At 34.8% G+C, this 14,977-nt stretch overlaps 1 protein-coding gene across 2 annotated transcripts; it reads right to left on the bottom strand.

The window, feature by feature from the left end:
• Positions 1–5,093, bottom strand: LOC145037483 (prolyl 4-hydroxylase 1). Of its 2 annotated transcripts, none has more exons than XM_078986156.1 (12): positions 4,865–5,093; positions 3,332–3,379; positions 3,192–3,245; positions 2,789–2,832; positions 2,575–2,640; positions 2,341–2,415; positions 1,991–2,065; positions 1,720–1,790; positions 1,557–1,608; positions 1,061–1,150; positions 432–524; positions 1–354 (listed from the first exon to the last, which is right to left on the bottom strand). In XM_078986156.1, the coding sequence occupies exons 1-12, from the start codon at positions 4,926–4,928 to the stop codon at positions 247–249; spliced, it is 840 nt and encodes a 279-aa protein (XP_078842282.1). In that variant the 5' UTR covers positions 4,929–5,093; the 3' UTR covers positions 1–246. The 2 variants fall into 2 exon arrangements, with proteins under 2 accessions (XP_078842282.1, XP_078842281.1); XM_078986155.1 differs by having other exon boundaries at positions 2,789–2,841; positions 4,865–5,092.
• Positions 5,094–14,977: the final 9,884 nt, after the last annotated feature.

The following is a 14,977-nucleotide window of genomic DNA, read 5'->3' as shown; positions in this document are numbered from 1 at the left end:
TTACAAACCAACCAAGCATTAGCATGACTCATTCGATTAAAATGTTATACCATTCATTCGTCATCCAATTTCCCTTACTTTGACAGCCTACGGGTCCATTATTTTATGGGAATTTTGTAATTATAAAAGTGATATATATAACTTCCCTTAATTGTCTGATTTTAACACTAAATTTAATACATAGTTTGATAATTTAGAATTTTGATGCTATACTTTGTAAGTACTTTTAACTTTTACTTTTTAAATTCAAGTAGTGTGTCTCTGTCTCATCCATTTTGTTGCTGACCATTTTTCTCCTGCGAGGACCTCACAACCACCATGAATGCTATCAGGGTCCGATTGCCCATCAAGTCCCTGTAAGAAATAGCAAAATATTTTCATGGATTTGATACTTCCAAAAAAAAAAAAAAAAATTTGTTTGAGTAACATACCATGCTCCAGAAAAGGACAGCATCTCCTTTATTCGGTTTAACACAAAGTCCCTTCACCATTTTTCCACCACAGCTGCATTCACCTGAGCCAGCCTGGCATTTTATACAAGTTAGATAGATGCATGAAAAATAGAACATGTGGAAATAGCAAATATACTTTCATTGATTTCTGTATTATGTCCTCCTACTTTCATTTCTTCCTATTACACCTTCCTACTTTGAGAAATCCATCTAATATTCTAATTATAGCAATTTCATCCAAAAACTGCTATAAATGGATACATTTTTAAAAGTAGAGTAAATTACACGAATGGTCCCCCTATGGTTTAGGGTAATTTGCACGTTTGGTCCCTAACATATTTTTTTTAACTCAGAAGGTCCCTACTGTTTGTTTTGGTTATGCGTTTGGTCCCTGTCTTACCCAAAAAGACTATTTTGCCCTTGATTTTTTAATTTATTTAAATAAACACACCCCAACCCCAACCAAAAAGACTGAACGCGCAATTTGGCACTTGGACCAGGGACAAATCGTGTAATTTACTCAAATATCTTATACGAAAACACTTTGTATTTATTTTATAAGATTAAATAAATAAATAAATAAAGGAAGGAAGGAATGTAAGTCTTACCATTGGAAATAAAGTTTCTCCTCCTTCAACATTATCAGTTAAATACATCAACATTGTCGCCACCCTTTGACCACCACGCTTTAAGTTGAACTGCAAGGAAAAACAACTCTCTCCTTAGACATGGTTGGGTTGGGCCCCACGAGCATAAAGACCAATTTTAATAAATTAACAAATTCTCATTTATAACCCTTCAACTCACATAATACTTTTTAATCACACCACGTCCCTTTTATTTACATAATTCTATTTTAGACTCTTCATATGAACAGTGAAAGTTGCTTTTGTAGACGTTTTTACTTTTTTTTAGTTACTTCATGCAAATTCATTATTATTTAGAACAAAATTTTAACTTGTGAAGAAGTTAAAAATAAAATAAATATCAATTATATTAAGGAGATCTTTGTGATGTTGCAATTAATCTGGTAAAACCGATGCATAACGTTTTATATTTTTCTAATAAATGAAAATTTTTGATAAGTGCAAATGAAAAGTTTACCGTATCAGAGAAGTAGTCATGGTGGGGTCTGTAGAACTGATTTGGTTCATACCTGTGCTTCTGTAGATGTTAGCTTTATTACTGAAAATATATTAGTAAAAGCATTCCTTTGAATTTTAAAAAAAAAAAAAATTATATATATACCAATTAACAACACACCCACCTCAACACTTGAATCAGCTCTCCATTTTCAACTGGAACTTGAGAATATGTAGAAATCCGTTTCTCAATTGCCTACATTCACAAATAAACATACTACATTAAAATCCTCACTTGTACTACAATTCCTCTTAATTGCAACTTTTTGTCCCACCCAAAAAAACTTGCAATTTTTCGTCTGTGCAAAAGACAGAAATACCCTCTCATCCTCATCATAGGAAATAGCTCTATAAGCTCAAACACAATGGAAAGTAGTCAAAGTAGTAAGTACTAACCTTTATCATTGGATACTTCCTTTCTTCATGGTTCAAAAACATGCCAGAGCTAGTCCTCACATTACTCTTGATTCCCTATTTTTTAAGTAATCATTACATACAATTTTTGTTTATATGTATTTCAATATATATACATAATGAGAGGGTAGTTTGGTCTGTTGATAAAAAAATGAAGGATGAAATTGAACCCTGCCACCATCTACTAAATAGTGGATGATCCATCAGACATGAAATTTGAAGAATTGTGAAGGAATTGAATTCCGTCCATTTGGCAACCATGGAATGGAATCTCGAATTCCAATTCCATCGGAATCGACAAACCAAACACATATTATTTTCAACATAAATACCTTTCCGGTTTTTGCATCCACAACAGTTGAGACCTGAAGACGAGGCTTGGCTAATGCTCTAAGATAATCACATTCCTACAAAAATCATAACATATTCAGAATCATGAGTTCAATTAGAGCATTATGCATCCTTGAAATATCCAAACACTAGTAACTTTCTATTTGTGAATAAAGATTATAATTTAAGAAGCATAAATTTTTTTAAAAAATAGAATTTTGATGATGTTTGTGTACCTCTGAGCTTAAAAAGTTATGGAACACAATGATTCGTGGGGACCAGCTAATGATTTCAGGTTTGACCTGAAGAAATAAAGAAAACGAAAACAAATAAGATGAATATCGACTAAAAAAGTGAGAGAAATTATCTTGCATACATAAAAAACAAATATGTTTGTGTTTATGTTTATGTATTTATGTATGTGGATTTAGATGGAGCTTGAGGACATACGTATCCAATGCGTAAAATTGCAGCTTCTTTGTCATTCCCCCAACCTGATACAGCTGAAACCATAAGAGGGTAAAAAATGAAGTTAAAAAAAAGAACATATGCACACAATGACACAACTTTTTTTTTTAGAAAAGATTGCAAGTAAATACATACAAATAACAGCTTTATGATATGTTTGAATCACTTCAAAATTCGGTAGGGCTAGTGAACATTGGACTAAAAGTTATCTAGTTATAGGAAATTACTGAGTTTGCTAAATACATGGATTGTTGTTACTTATGAGCACTTGTTGTTGAGCAAATTTCTCAATTTTATATGTTCAAATGCTTCTCTATTTTATGATGCTAGCTATTAACTTTGATGAAGGTTAATTGTCATGAAGAATAGAATGTGAGATGCTAACCTGTAGGCAACTGATTACTCCCAAGTGTTCTTCTTAATGAAGGAAATGTAGTGCCTACAAACAATATATTTGTTAGGCATCTATGACAATGAACATAACCAATATATAAAAGCTTTTAAAGACTTGAGAGAATATTTTACCATATGAATCTTCCAAATTCCGAATAAATGCCAATTGAAGCAAAGATCCTGCGATTTGTTAAAGAACAAAAACATTTAGCAAAAGGCATCTAAGATTAAGATATGGTGAATGTAAGACATATATGGTATAAATCTTTTAGGAATGTGAGGTTATTGGTTAAAAGCATGAAGTAGGAAGTTATGCCTGAAATTAAAAGGTCAATTATCATCTACTATTGCCACACTACAAGGTAGGTTACTAGGGATCCAATCATCTTGATGTATTAACTATTAATTACCATTATTTTAACAGCAATGTTGTATATCATGCTAATTATTAAAAACAATTGAGAGGACCCCAAGAATATTTTGCTCACAAATGAAGTTTGGGTGTCACATGAATCATTTTTGCTTTAGGTTATTGAGTTTTAGATTTACATAATCTTGTTCTTTATTTTTCATTTTGAAATATTATGTAAGTATGCTTTGGTTTTCAATGAAATGGTGGCCATGGTTTTTCTTTTTCTGTTTTTCACATTTAATTGATGTTTAACAATTAACATTTATTATACCTTTTCTATCTGACAAAGTTTTTAGGATATATAGACATGTATACTCAAATATGCTATCAAATTGATTTCAATGAGAAAGCATTCAACCGAAACTTAGTAGTCATCCCCTTCCACAAATAACTCAATAGTTCTATAGTTTGTGCATCAAGTTAAGTTTAATCAACAAGTTTTAGTCTTTTCATCATCTTTCAGCTAGGTCTTTGCAATTTGACTTAATTGAGTCCTCAACATGGTTTTTATATAGAGATTGACCTCTATATAAGGATAAACATAAAAGATACTTAAATCATTCCCTTAGGTAAAAAACTTTGTTTGTTGTTGTCTAGCAGAAGCATTGATTGGGGTTCACACATGACACAATAACGTATGGGTCTAGTCTATCACATGCACATCAACTGAGGAGCATTTTGGAAACTCACTGAGAGTGACATCAAGAAAGGTAATTAGGTATCAGGGTGTGAAATCTATATAACTTTTGTCCCAAAATAAAATCCAAATACCTAAAATGAATTGGATAACTACATTGAATTATACAAAAGCTTTATAGTAGAAACATTCTGGATTTGAAAAGAACCACCTCAGATAGAAGATTGCTACGCTAGCCGAATCCAAGGAACGTAATTATAGATCATCAAATAAGACCCCGTCATTGTCCCCAATAAAAATAGCATTCACGAAAATCACCCAACAACAGGAGTATAAACATCTGGTTAACAAAATAGATCGACTTTTTTTTTTTATTAACTAAGCCTGAAAATGAATAGTTAATCCATTCGTTGCTGTTACTTAACCCTTGGTAACAACAAACTAAAATCGAAACAAACCTTGAAAAAATTCGCAATATACACAGAATTTAGAAGAAGCTTAAGCTACCTTTTTAAGCATAATAGCAATTATTTAGCAAAGCATCGTGTAATCGTAGAGAATTGTTTTGATCATCATAGACATTAAGCTGTTTTTAAGGAATTAATGAGAAAATTACCGGCAATCATTCCGATAGTGACAAGTGTAAGTAGACCAATAACGATTCTCATCGCAGAAGCCATGGCGGATCCGAAGGAGTTGCCAATCGGACAGGTTGTAGTTGTTGAAGTCCGGCGGCACTCTCGCCTCTCACAGTCTCACTTTTATTTGGTCGATTTCAATGGCCCGTGACCATTTCAAAACGCATGTAGCGTTTCCACACGAGTCGTTGTGTTCTCGCCCATGGTTTTTATGCAATGTTGTTAAATTAAATATAGAAAAATCTAATTTCGATACAATATATGCTTTGGAAAAAAATATTTCAAATTACATTTTTGTATTAAACAAATAATTAATTAATTAATCGAATAATAAACCAATAACATAATTTAGGAAATAAAATTAGCATAAAAATAGCAAACCGCAAAAATGGCCATGTTTTTTTTATTGAATTCAAAATGATATATGATGTTTTACAATGCTACGTGAATTTGGAGATTTGATTGTTAAGAGCATACAATTTTCAAGGTTGATACATAAAATAAGAATGTGAATTGTAAGACTTCCAACATATAAAGCAGTCAACAAGTTTTTGACATGTCCTTGAAGTCGAACAAGAATTACATAGATGGGAGGCCCTCTTTAGGGTTTTGGGATATGTTTAGGGTTTATATAATATTATGGGTATGTTCGGTAAAACTAGCTGATAGTGGGTAATTTGTAGCATTTTGTTAAATACTACATGAAGTAGCATTTGAATTTGAAGCGTTTTGATTAAACTAAATGTTAGAAGTTTGTAGTGTCAAACGAAGTTTTTTTGTTCAAAGCGGAGCGTTTTGTCAAACGTTAGAAGCTAGAAGCTCTCAAACACTATAAAACATTCCATGTTGAACACGTCCTATGTAAATGTCTGCACGTTGCTAAAAAAATGATAAGTTTAATAGAAAAAAAATCCAAGATTATAAAACCTTTTATAATACTAACCATATTTTTAATAACATATATAAGTCTACGTTTTACGATATAAATCTATTTATGCACATCAAACAATGTTCGTCTAATTTATATGAAAATAACGAAGTTTATATGAATTTTTTAACAAATAGTCGACCAAGTAATATTATAATAGTTTAAAACTAAAAAATTTACAGTATGTTATTCTAACACATAAATTACACTGCAATTTTTTCTACCTACAACACATTAGCTAGATTATCCAAATAATTTATGTAAATCAAAAGTACGTTATAACTTACTTAAATTTAAGAAAATAGTTGGCTAATTATAAAAGTAAATAAATGTATGAAAACAAAGGGAAGTGATTCATACACAAAAAGCAACTCCTTCGAATGTATAATATATTATGGTATAACTCTTAAAAGCACCACATAACTAATATAAAATACACATCACCTCCCACAAAGAGACTCTTAAGAGTATTCTTGTTTTTATATTTTTATTGCATCTTGTAACGTCCTAAAAATAAGACTCAACAATTTCATTTTTAAATTAATAAAAACTAATATCCTAAAAACATCATCATAAAAATCCAAAAATAAAACAAATGTATCAATCGTCATATCATATCAGAGTAAATCACAAAATGCGGAACGAGGTGGTGTGTGCTCTGTAATTATCTTGGGTTTTTCCTTTTGGAACCAGAAGTACCTGAAATATAAAGTGAAAACTGCAAGCACAAATTTTAGTGGATTTCCCAAACATACCACATACCATACATAAATAAGCATATAACGGGCCCCTCCCAATGCGTGTAACGGGCCCCACCCACACTCGCATAACGGCCCCTGCCCAATGAGTATAGTGGGCCCCGCCCAAACTCGCATAACAGACCGCGCCCAACATATAAATCACATAAGCACATACACATAAAAGAATCACATAGACATCTAGTATCCTAGCATAACAAATCATGGGCCGACATTGGTGTCTTAGACCCGCTAAACATGGTGAGGAAACTCACCTCACACTACCGAATCTCACAGATAAATTTCTAGATGTTGGCTCGCTAAAATCCCTACATTATCAATCATAAAATAATCATCCAATCAATAATCGGATCCCGACTCACACTAATAGTCCAAACTAAGGTAAGAAGACCTCTTTACCCTATCCCTAACTTGGGCCAATCCAAAAGCCCAAAAAGCCCAAATTCCAAAATAATCATCCAAGGCCTAAATATGGCCCAAACTAACTAGGCCCACTAAGGCCCAACAAGCACCAAATTAATGGGCCCTAAGGCCCAAAAGCTCCAAGGGCAACCCTAAAGTGGTCAAATACCCTTCCTGAGTCAAAACAGTTGACCAAGGTCCACTTGGTCAAAAATTCGATGGAAATTGGGACAAAAGTCAAATCGGTCAACAAGCTGAGTACGCCCAACATACTTAGTAGTACGCCCGACGTACAACCAAAACAAGATCAGGGTCCCAAATGAGTAGGCACAACGTACTTAAGAGTATGCCCAACGTACTTTGATTGAACCAAAACTCTTAATCAATGCTTAATCCTTTAAGCCTTCACATCCATATCCAGATCTAGGTCTTAAATAGTGTCCTTAACCATAAAGTTTCCAAATTTATGGTTTTGCATGGCTATTAAGAGCTTTACACCAAAAATCCCAACTTCTTAATCCATAAAGACACTATAACTCATGTAATGAGGAAAACTAACATCCAAGGCCTCATTTTTATGATTCTAGACTCATCAAGATGTCTAAAAGGACAGGTCAAAGGGTCTAGAGTAACCCATACTCACCAAGACCAAAGTTTGGGGATAAAAGAAGCATAAGACCATAACAAGAAGAGATCTAAGCATTCAAACATCAAGGTTGAGACTTTATACCTTCTTCCAACTGAGAAAGGTGCGTAGTCTCTGATCCACAAGCTCAAGCTCCAACAAAGCTTCTTCACTAACTCCTCCTTCCACCAAAGGCACCAACTAACCAAGGATACACCCTAAAAAGGTCAAGAGCACTCAAAGATACTATTAGGGTTCAAGAAAGAGGTCAACTCTTAGGACTTAAGGTGATTATATAGAGCTTGAACCCTAAAAATTAGGGTTTTGGGTCTGAGCACGTACGCCCAACGTACGTGGATGAGCTATGCGTCCATCCAAGGCTAGTATGCTAAGCGTACCACTCTAGTACGCCCTGCGTACTAGCTAAGGGGCCATTTTGAAAAAAAAAATATTACAATGCCAAATAAGAAACTTACCAATATCCAAGTGTTACACATCTCATAAACAATATTCATCGTATTTTAACATATATGGATGTACAATATATAATGGTATAACTCTTAAAAAACACCACATGAATAATATAAAATACACATACCCTCAAAAGTAGAATTTTTTCTTAGATTAAACTACTAAAATTATCCTTGTGGTTTGGTCCCTAATATTTATTTTGCACTCGAACCATCTTTATGGTATGATTCTGTTGCATTTTTCGTCCTTAACAGACATAAAGACTAAATTGCCCTTTATATTTTCTTTTTTAGTTTTTTTATTAATTAATAATTATTTATTATAATTTATAATAAAAATATAGGTCCCACCCCTCACCCTTTGTCTTCTTACGTGTGTTCATCCCTAGAAATCACAAACTCCTCTTTAGTTTTAGGATGGAGGGAATGGAACACTTTTAGCACATTGCCACATAGGATTTTTTAGTTTTTTGATACCACAAAAGCTTAGCATGTCTAGCACCAAAAAGGTAGGGAGTGGAAGTGTTATAATTTAATAGGTTTAGTTTCGGAGAAAAAAATTAAAATATATAAAGAAATACAAAGCAGTCAGTCACAACACTCCTTCATACTTTCTCTCTCCTCTCTTCTCTCGTTACACCCATAGAAACTTCTTTTTAGCACAAAGTAGGGAGTGGTGTAGAATCCTTAGCACATCCTAACACCTCCCACTCCCTATAACCTTACTGAAATCAAAACCACCACCATCCCTTTACTGAAATTCCAACATGGACCGCTGACGAGCTCAAAAATGTCGCTAACACAGAACTCTGGTGAACCTGCAACTCCTTGATCTTGAATCTTTATGTTTTTCTCCACTCTATCTGGGTTTTTATGCAAGTAAATTTGAAGATCTACAAGACCTTCTATCTCTTGAACCAAATTCATCTTGGATATCTGGGTTTTTCTTCTTTTTTATTTGATTTATGGTACCATTTCCACAAACCGTTGTATTTCATAGGATAGAGAATGATATATCTGATTGATGTGTCATTCGATAAGTGTTGCCTTCTCCAGAAAACCAGGTTTTTCTTCGGCGATATCATGGTTCCTAGTTTGAGTTTTCTGGTGATTTCTTATGTATCTTGAAGCTGGGAAGGTTTCCAAGGTGGTACTATGGTGATCAGAGAGAAGAGGTAGTCGAAAGGAAGTGGCATCGACGTAGCATATCAAGGTGTTGGCCTACCCCTTCGGTCTCTTTTCAATTAGTAACTTGCCTAACATATCAGGGTGTTGGCCTACCCCTTCTATTTCTTTCAACCGGTAACTTGCCTACCATATTAGGGTGATGGCCTCCTCCTTCGACCATTTCAAACGGTATCGGGGACTATTTCACCCCCTACTACTACCATATAACATCCTAGTACATAAACACATAAGGCACATACTGCCTAGCATATCAGGGTGTTGGCCTACCCCTTCGGTCCTTTCGACCGGTAACGGGGCCTATCCTACCCCTCCTACCTCTATCACATAATATCATAGCATACTAGCACATAAAGCATAACAGATAGTGGCATACTAGACAATTATCACAAAGACAATCATCTATACTATAATCACTTACTAGTGTACCGACATTGGTGCCTTCGACCCACTTCTACTGGAAGGTAACTCACCTCACATTGTTGAAGTCCATTGCAGGAAATCCTTAGTTACTGTCCTGGCAACTCCATGGGATATTAATACCAAAACATCACCCAATTAGCAATTGGGTTCCAAACCATGATACATAATCCTTACTTGGGGTGAAATGACCATTTTGTAACGTCCCAAAAATCATGTCCAAAAATTTCATTTTAAAACTATAATAAAACCATTCATTCTAAACATATTTAATCAGAGCATCATGTTTAAACATATCATATCAGAGTAAAACATCCCACGCTAAAACATCATGGTGTGTGCAATGCAGTCATCCCGAGCTCTTCCTTCCGAACTGGAAGTACCTGAAACCAGAACTGAAAACCATAAGCACAAAGCTTAGTGAGTTCCCCATACTACCACATACCAGACATATAACCACATACTGGGCCCCCACCCATTGCATCGGGACTTTCTCAACATCAGACTCGCTCCGGTATCAGGCCCCGCCCGGCATCGATCCCCGCTCAATATACAGATCTGTCTCTCTTAGGCCTTGTCTGTCTCTGGGCCTCGCCCATTATACACATACAATCATATAAACATGCTAACACATAAGCAAACATACTCTACTATATTCTTGTCCTAAGGCCTCACCTAACTTTGGGCCCCGCCCCAGTCCTGCTACTGATGAGTCATGGAACCTCGTCCACACTCCTACTGATAGTGAGATACGGGCCCCCGCCCACACTCACTTCTCTCCTATCTCGGGCCCCGCCCCTGCTCTGTTACTAATGAGATACGGAACCCCGTCCATACTCAGCTAGTGATGAGATGCGGGACCTCGCCCATACTCACCTCCCTACCAGGCTCATACAAGTATCACACAAACAACAAGTATGTGACAACCCGATATTTCGAGACAATGTAATGTAACACCAGTCAAATTTAGGTCAAAATATAACTTTCCTAAAAACTTATTTGGGTTAAATAAAGTGTTAGGAATCGTAGCAAGGTTTTTATACATATAAAGAACACTAAAATCCAAGTTATAACTAAGAAGTTATAACCATTCTAAGATTCCCAACAAAACCGACAACACCGATTAAACGAAAAATGCGAAGTTTCAATACAATAATTTTTAACCTTAAGTATCTAAATGAAAGTTGTAGATAACATTAAACCATAAACGTACGTAAAAAGAACGTCCAAATCGGATTTCGCATGAAGAACTTATGGATTTTTATCGGACTTATCGTGTCTCGGCCTGTTAAAAATAAATAATTAAAAATAAAATCAAAATTAGCCGAAAAAGTCTAAACGAGAGTTGCAGAGTATATTCTCACCTATGCGTGCATATAAAGAACGTCGAAAACGGAGTTCGTATGCAAAAGTTACGGATTTTACAAGTTCGAGACCCGAAATCCGAGGCTGTTAGGCTTGCCACGACGTGGCACAGTTGGCCGCGGCGTGGCAACATGATTGATGGCGTCTTTTCGATGGAAGAGGATAAGATTGCTCCCCACAACGTGGCCATCCCTTGCCATGACATGGCACCCAAAATCTACCCCTATAAATAGATCTCAAGTGTTCCGGGTTTCAGTGCTCAGTTCTCTTCTTTCTCACACCTAAACTCTGCATTTAAGCCCCCGAAGCCCTCCCAAAGCCCCAGTTTTCACCTTCAAGTTCCGAAGGAAGGTTTGTATTCCCGAGTTTCCGAAGAAAAATCAACTCTTCCAAGTCGAAGTTCTGCTCGATTATCATCTCGCTTTCTCCCAATCAATCAAGTGAGTTCATACCCCTTAATTAACCTTTTAAATGTTTTTAAATGTTTATAAATGCTTTATGAGGGTATACAAGTTGAATCATGTTTAGTTATTATATCAATCACATGTGATTAATAACTAGCATGCAAATGGATCTACTATACGTTAACTGTTTTACCATATAGATTTCTTCAAATGACTTTCTTAAACGTTTTTACATGTTTAAAACTCTTTACACACTTTATTCTTTAATGAAGTGACTCTTGAACCTCCATAAATTGAGGACAAGTTATGGAGTCATAAACACAATTAATGATGACAAGACTCTTCATTTTTTGTAACCATTGCCAACTTTTATGAGTTTTATGAATGTTAAATGTGTCTTTTAATATAACTTGAGGACAAGTTACAAAAACACATTTTAGCATCAACTCTTAGATTAAAATGGATTAAACACATAATCAATTAACTTTTCTATTAATCTAAGCAACTCATATGAACAAGATAATTCAAATCAAACTTTTTCATGTAATTAGTCTAAACTTTAAACTAATACAAAACATGAATCTATTGACAATTATCTTTGAATTTGGATTAGTATGAGCATTACCACATCAAAATCAAGTTTATAAGTCCAAAAACATCTTAGGGTAATGTTCCTAGTCCAATTCCAGCCAAAAAAGTCGAATTTATGCTGTTTGGGGGTCCAACTTGTCGAGTGCATGAACCAACTCGACGAATTGGATCGATTTGATCACTTTTTAGGCATGGACTCGCCGAGTATGATGATCAGACAGCAACAACTTTGATTTTTTTAAGCAGTTTTGCAAGTATAACAAGAAAAGAAGCCTAGGCTTTGATACCACTATTGGGTTTTGAGCATTCTAACACTCCTAAGTGTACATGAAACCCTAAATACCTTGGATCTATGTTTTCTCTATTATACATGCAAATTTGAACTTCCAAGGTATTACCCTAATCTAGCATAAAAAACAATGAAGATAACAAGATAGAATACATACCTCTTTAATGTAGAATGTCTTCATGAAGCTTGAGTGCCTAGTGCCTCAAGTGTGACACCTCAAATGGTTCACACAACACCAAATACACTTGGAATAACTTAAGAGAATTCTACAACTCATGAAATCGGCTAGCCCTCCTTTTACACACTCTAGTGGCCGATTTTGGTGAATAATATGATGCTTATACAGTGTGTTACAATTAGGGTTACACCATGTAAGCCCTAATTGTCATGACCTTTCATTTCCATGACCCATGGGTTATGTAACCTCCATGGAGCATCCATAGAGTATCCTATGGGTTTAATCCAACTTGATTATCCATGGAGCTTTGGCCCACTATATAACTTATGGATGATTTGCACAATCAACCCATTAACTTAATTAGTCTTCTTTTGATCACTTAATTAATCCTAGATTAATTCATGATCAATACTAATTAAATAATCTTATTATTCTTATTATTAATATACTAGAACTTATAATATATTAATAACCATAAGTGTCTTATTTCTCTCATTTTAGTCTATCCAAGTGCATGATGCCATGCAACCCAAATGGACCATGCCGGGTCGGGTCAAGTCTTACCAATTATAGTTATGGACTTAGATATTAATCCAACAGATACTACTTACAATTGCAAGTACAAGGAATCACACAAGAGTCAGTTCATTCATTAGTCTATACTAATACATTATATGTTACATGAATACGTTCACATATATACGCTTACAGGAGTACATTTACATAGATACGCTTACATGAGTACATTTGCATAGATACGCTTACAGAGATATGTTTACAGAGATACGCTTACATGAACACATCTACATTAATACGTTTAATAGATACTGTTACATAGGATCTGTTACAAATGTTTTGGGACTTACCATTCCACACCCGAAGCTGTTAGCTACAGAAGGGAAAAGGAGCATCGATGGGTGTCCACGGTTGTACTGTTCGGCGAGTTTCCACGCCGTGAATATCCTAATGCAAAATGATACATCTTTAGTTATTATATTATTCTCCTTCCTTTACTTTGTGACACATTCACATGAACGACGAGGTAGGATATATTTGATATAGATAAACTATTTTTCCTTATTACCTTTATATTGTGACTCATACACATAAACGATGAGGTAGACTATAATTTTTGTAATAATAGTTAAATAGGGAAAAACCGTCACATTTGTAGTGATGCTTTCTTACAACACAATCGGGTCTTGGTAGAAGACTACTTTCAAAACAGTCGAGTCTTGGTAGAAGACTACTTTTATACTAGTAGGAAATATAGGATTTCCTAGGGTTTTCAAACGTTTACAATTGCTTACAAACATTTTCCAACTTTTTCCAAATGTTTACAAGTCTTTACTTTACAATTTTTATGAATCAAAGACACATTAATACTTATGAATTCACCAGTTTTATTACTGATACTCATTTTCAAAATAAACTTGTATTCTCATGTCACAAATAAACAGGTACGACGACCAGGTTTTGTGAAGACGGAGCAGTCAAGACTCCTCTTTTATTTTGATTATTCATTATGTTGTCTTATACTATGAAAGAGCACACTTGTAATTAACATTATACTATTAATGCAATGGACGACGTTGTTTCTTGTTTACTACTTTGCATTGTTATGTTACTGTACATGAAGTCATCCACCTTCGAACGATTCCGCCGTTCTGGTTTGGGGGTGTGACAGATTGGTATCAGAGCACTGTTTATAGTGAATTAAGTATATCAACCCATAAAAGATATACTAACTATGAATACAATGGGATTAAAAATACTCCGACCAAGAGTTTATACTTTTAAATAATAAAATATTTAACTAAGTATACGTGCCTGCATTCATACTAAAATCCGTGTCACGATGACAAGAACAAAAGTATTATGATTGTTGAATATCACAGGTAAGCTCGGGGATGTATGGTCAGTCTTGGGAGTGGCATAGCCTGATCAACTATGCTGGTCCGAGGAGTGATTAGCACGTGCCCAAGAATGGTTGTGATGTGTCAAAAAGTCTAAAAACTTACCAACACTACCACAATGAGAACATTATAACAGATGCTAAGTCTAAAATACTATAGGAGTGTTTGTGTTACTATAATTACTTACTTGAGAACTAAAACGGATCTTCATTACTAAGTTGATAGTTGCTAAGTGGATACACTAAGGTTATATCTAACTAGGATGGTATAGACTTAGAATATGTGAAAATTTTGCTTTACCCCTATTCCTTGCGAATTTGGAGTTAAGGTCACTTATTTAAAGGCCTATCCTGTTTTGATTACATATAATCGGTATGCACTTTACAAATAGTGATGTAACTAATGAAGATTTTCTAATAATTATCTAGATAGTCCGTCTATTAGTTATTTCCTTACCCCAATTGTCGCGTAGATAACATGGTTGGACTCCATCACCATGGCAACTCGTACCTTCCTAACGAAGGCAATGCTGGATGGTTTGGAGAAGAACCTGAGAATGA

This window comes from Lactuca saligna, chromosome 3 (genome assembly GCF_052625555.1).
Source record: "Lactuca saligna cultivar CGN05327 chromosome 3, ASM5262555v1, whole genome shotgun sequence".
Lineage (NCBI taxonomy): Eukaryota > Viridiplantae > Streptophyta > Magnoliopsida > Asterales > Asteraceae > Lactuca > Lactuca saligna.
This window is presented reverse-complemented; position numbering and strand designations above follow the sequence as displayed.